The 3,582-nt window shown below is 48.7% G+C and overlaps 1 protein-coding gene across 1 annotated transcript; it reads right to left on the reverse strand.

Moving 5' to 3' along the window:
• Positions 1-1,357: 1,357 nt before the first annotated feature.
• LOC123099679 (uncharacterized) lies at positions 1,358-2,188 on the reverse strand. The gene is made up of 3 exons (XM_044521790.1): positions 1,986-2,188; positions 1,796-1,858; positions 1,358-1,686 (listed from the first exon to the last, which is right to left on the reverse strand). The coding sequence occupies exons 1-3, from the start codon at positions 2,076-2,078 to the stop codon at positions 1,510-1,512; spliced, it is 333 nt and encodes a 110-aa protein (XP_044377725.1). The 5' UTR covers positions 2,079-2,188; the 3' UTR covers positions 1,358-1,509.
• Positions 2,189-3,582: the final 1,394 nt, after the last annotated feature.

Here is a 3,582-nt window from a genome sequence, read left to right on the forward strand (position 1 = left end):
ATCCGCCTCTCCGCCAGGCCAGACGTCGTCACTGACGCTTCTATCTATCAGTAGAGACATTACCATCTATTTCTGTGTGAGACTTATGTCTATTCTATGTATGAGACAAATGACTATGTACTTATGTACGAGACATATGCCTACTCTATTTTAGTACTCTGTTATCGGAACTACAAGATCATATTTAGATAGAACATAATATTCATACAACGAGACATTACAAACAACTAGATAGAACTACATCTAAATTAAATGGTACGTAACTGAACTCACAACATACAGCATAAAAACTACATGAAGTCATCATCGTCATCCTCGATCGATGCAGAACTCTTGCCCTTCGACGATGAAGAACTCTTGCCCTTCAACAATGCAGAAACCTTGCCGTTCGATGATGAAGAACTCTTGCCCTTCGACGATGCAGAACCCGGAAGCGGCGGCATGAAGATATCATCTTCGTCCTCTCTCCTCAGTCCATAAACATGGATTATTTGCTGCAATCCTTCTGAAAGTTTCACTCTTCGGCACCACTACCTTCTTCCACCTGTCATGCAACCTAAGAAGTTCTTTACGTACCTCCTCATAGGTCCTTTCAGGCCACCCAGACCTACGTAATTGGTGAGCCAACTCATTCATTATGGTGTCACTACCGGTGAGTTCGTCCCATGGAACTATCCTATTATCCATCCTGAAATCGGTAGCTAGCCTCAGAAGAGTCCTGCTCATCCCAGGGTGAAAACTACGATCGAAAGGATAATGGGACATCTCAACTACACTACACTGCAATGCTTATCCACCTCCGTCTGAAGGGGGTTTTATAGGTAGACAGAAGAAAATGGCGGGAAAGAACGACTGCGGTATGGCGGGAAAGGGTTGGCGGAAAATGGGTGGCGGAAAACGGGTGGCGGGAAAGGGTTGGCGGAAAACGGGTGGCGGGAAAGGGTTGGCGGGAAACGGGTGGCGGAAAACTGGTGGCGAAAAATAATTGGCGCGAACATATGGCGGGAAAGGGTTGTGCGGAATACGTCATAGTTTTACAAAAAAAACCAGCGATCATTTGGAAAAAAAATGATGGCATGCACCAGTCGGCCCACAGCAGGCCAACTGAGCCTAGTCGGCCCACTGAAGGCCTATCGGCCAACTGCAGGCCGACTGGACCCTGTCGGTCAACTGCAGGCCGACTGGGCTTGATCTGGTGACCGATAGCCCAATCGGCCAGCAGCAAGCTGACGGGCCACCAGGCGGCCTACTATGGGCTGACTGGGCTCAGTCGGCCTGCAGCGGGCCGACGGTGTATTATTTTTGAAAATTCTTTTTTCAGCGTAATATTTCTGTAATTTAATAAAAAAATGTATTATTTAAAAAAAATTAGCTCTATTGCATGTTCTTTGTTTGTGGCAGAGCCGAAGACAACCATTTACATATGTTACAGAAAAAGCTCTATGAACAGGTGGCAAAACCGATCGAAGACAACCAATTAGTACATGTGTTGCATGGATGTGAACGTAATTAGAAGGGCGCTGTAGCGAAGTCTCGTTTCTTGCCGATGCGGCCACGCATCTGGCGATGACGGCGCACGTCGTGATCGTCGACGAGCACGTCCGGATCAAACACGTCCCCTTCCTCGTCATCCTCCGAGTCAGAGTCCGTGGAGTTGCTCCTGACGCCGAGCACCGGCTTCAGACCCTGCACAAAATCACGCGTGCAGCACGACGTGTTACGCTACAAAAATCACGAGCGAACGTAGACGGAAACAGCTGGTTTATCACCAGCAGCAAAGTAAAATGCACGTTACCTCGGTGAAGATCCGGGCTGCGTCCTGCGAGGAGCGCGTGGTCAGCACGTACAGCGCTGCTTCCTGCAGGAAACGAACAATAATTGGCATGTGTAAACGAAATGAAACGACATGATAATGTTATTTCAAGCTTTTCATGGTACGTGTGTGCGAAGATCTGACGAGCTGGAAGAGACGGTGCTTTGCTTACCCTGGCGTAATTGAGCTCGCCGAGGGAGAGCGTCTTGGGCTCCCGCTCCATGGAAGACATCCTCTCCGGCTTCGCAGCCCCAACGATCCTCATCGATCGTCACGTACGTGTGTGCGACGATTTACTATACCCACACGTCTCTTGCGGATGCGGATTACCAATGGGTGTACGCTTCAATCTGGTGATGGTCTCGTGCTCTGTGGCGGAGGAGAGGAGCGAATGGCCGCGTACGTGTATATATATACGGGGACCAAAGGAAACGAAAGCAACCACGAACACCATACGTGTCGCGGGTCTCCCATGCGTCGGCTGCTGCACCGGTGGAGGAGCGACGGTGGACACGTGTGTGTGGCGCATGGGTCGGAGCCGTCGACCTCACCGATCCAGAGCCAGCCGTCGTCGCCGCCGATCGGGCGCATGCCTCGCCGGACGTGACGCCAATGGGCGCCCGGCACGTGGTGCTGTTCGAACCGGCCGCTCCGTTGCGCGCACGTTACGAGCTGCTGCGCGTATGTGTGATGTGACGTGTGATCATGTCGGCTGGGTGAGCGGTGAGCCTGGTGTTACGAGAACCTGCTAGCGTTTTCTCTTGAGGTGCTGAGATTTATGGAGTTAGAATGACAGTAAAAACATTCAAAAAAAAAAACGAGCCCCTTTTTCTTAAACAATCTCGTTTTATTCTACCCTCACAAATGTTTACAGGCACGAAATAAATATCATCGGCTGGCCTAACCAAACATGATGATCAGACCCTAACACTAACGCATGCTTCGCTAGATTGTGAGCATCAACATTTAAGCTCCTAAATTCTACTATATCTTATATGAAATAAAAGAAAATAAATTCAACTTTGTCTCCTCAATGATCGCTCCATAGACCGAGCCACTCCCTTGATGGATTGCTTCTACCACCCCTTTACAATCTGTCAGATGAGTCCGGTGCAAATTCAAATCTTGATATAAGGCCATCCCTGATTGCAAGAGCTTCAAGGGTAGATGGATCGCTGATGTTTGTGTAAAACATGGACTGAAGCACCAAGGAAAGCTCCCTCGCGGCTCTTTTTTTTTTGAGAATTTTTTTCATTCATATCACGAGTCAGTACAAAGTAGTTGACCCTTACAAGCACACTGAAGCGCAAACACAAAGGACCATGAACACCTAGAGTACCCTAAAACAATCATAACACAAGAAGATCTCCGAAGCCATGTGTCATCATCCCTGAATTTTGAGAGAAGATCCCTGCAGCAGAAGGATCTGCAACCAGTCGCAAGCAGGTCATCATCTTCGACCACAATACAATTGCCGCCACGCTGCTTCCTCCTTTCTTGACACCAACGCTGAGAGAGCATGGACATCAATCCAACACACCTGCAACAGTCGTCGCCATCTTTGGCTTTGAGTACCGCGAAAAGTGTCCCTTCCGGAAGGAAGAGAACTCGAGTCATCCGACCGGTCCAGCAACGCGGCCGGGCCATCCGCCCGGACAAAGCAGGATCTCCCATGTAACATCCCAAATTTTCAATTTGGTATGTTATACATAGATCATCATTGCATATCATGTTTTATTGCATTTTGACAAATCCTCGATAAATCCTAA

Source organism: Triticum aestivum, chromosome 4D (assembly GCF_018294505.1).
Source record: "Triticum aestivum cultivar Chinese Spring chromosome 4D, IWGSC CS RefSeq v2.1, whole genome shotgun sequence".
Classification (NCBI taxonomy): domain Eukaryota; kingdom Viridiplantae; phylum Streptophyta; class Magnoliopsida; order Poales; family Poaceae; genus Triticum; species Triticum aestivum.

What these genes read in the sequence shown, in the direction of transcription:
- LOC123099679 (XM_044521790.1), bottom strand. Translation starts at nt 2,078, where the DNA reads ATGAGGATCGTTGGGGCTGCGAAGCCGGAGAGGATGTCTTCCATGGAG. An exon ending in GCGAGCTCAATTACGCCAGG is followed by an intron (nt 1,859 to 1,985) that starts GTAAGCAAAGCA and finishes CGTTTCCTGCAG; the next exon opens with GAAGCAGCGCTGTACGTGCT. An exon ending in CAGCCCGGATCTTCACCGAG is followed by an intron (nt 1,687 to 1,795) that starts GTAACGTGCATT and finishes GATTTTGTGCAG; the next exon opens with GGTCTGAAGCCGGTGCTCGG.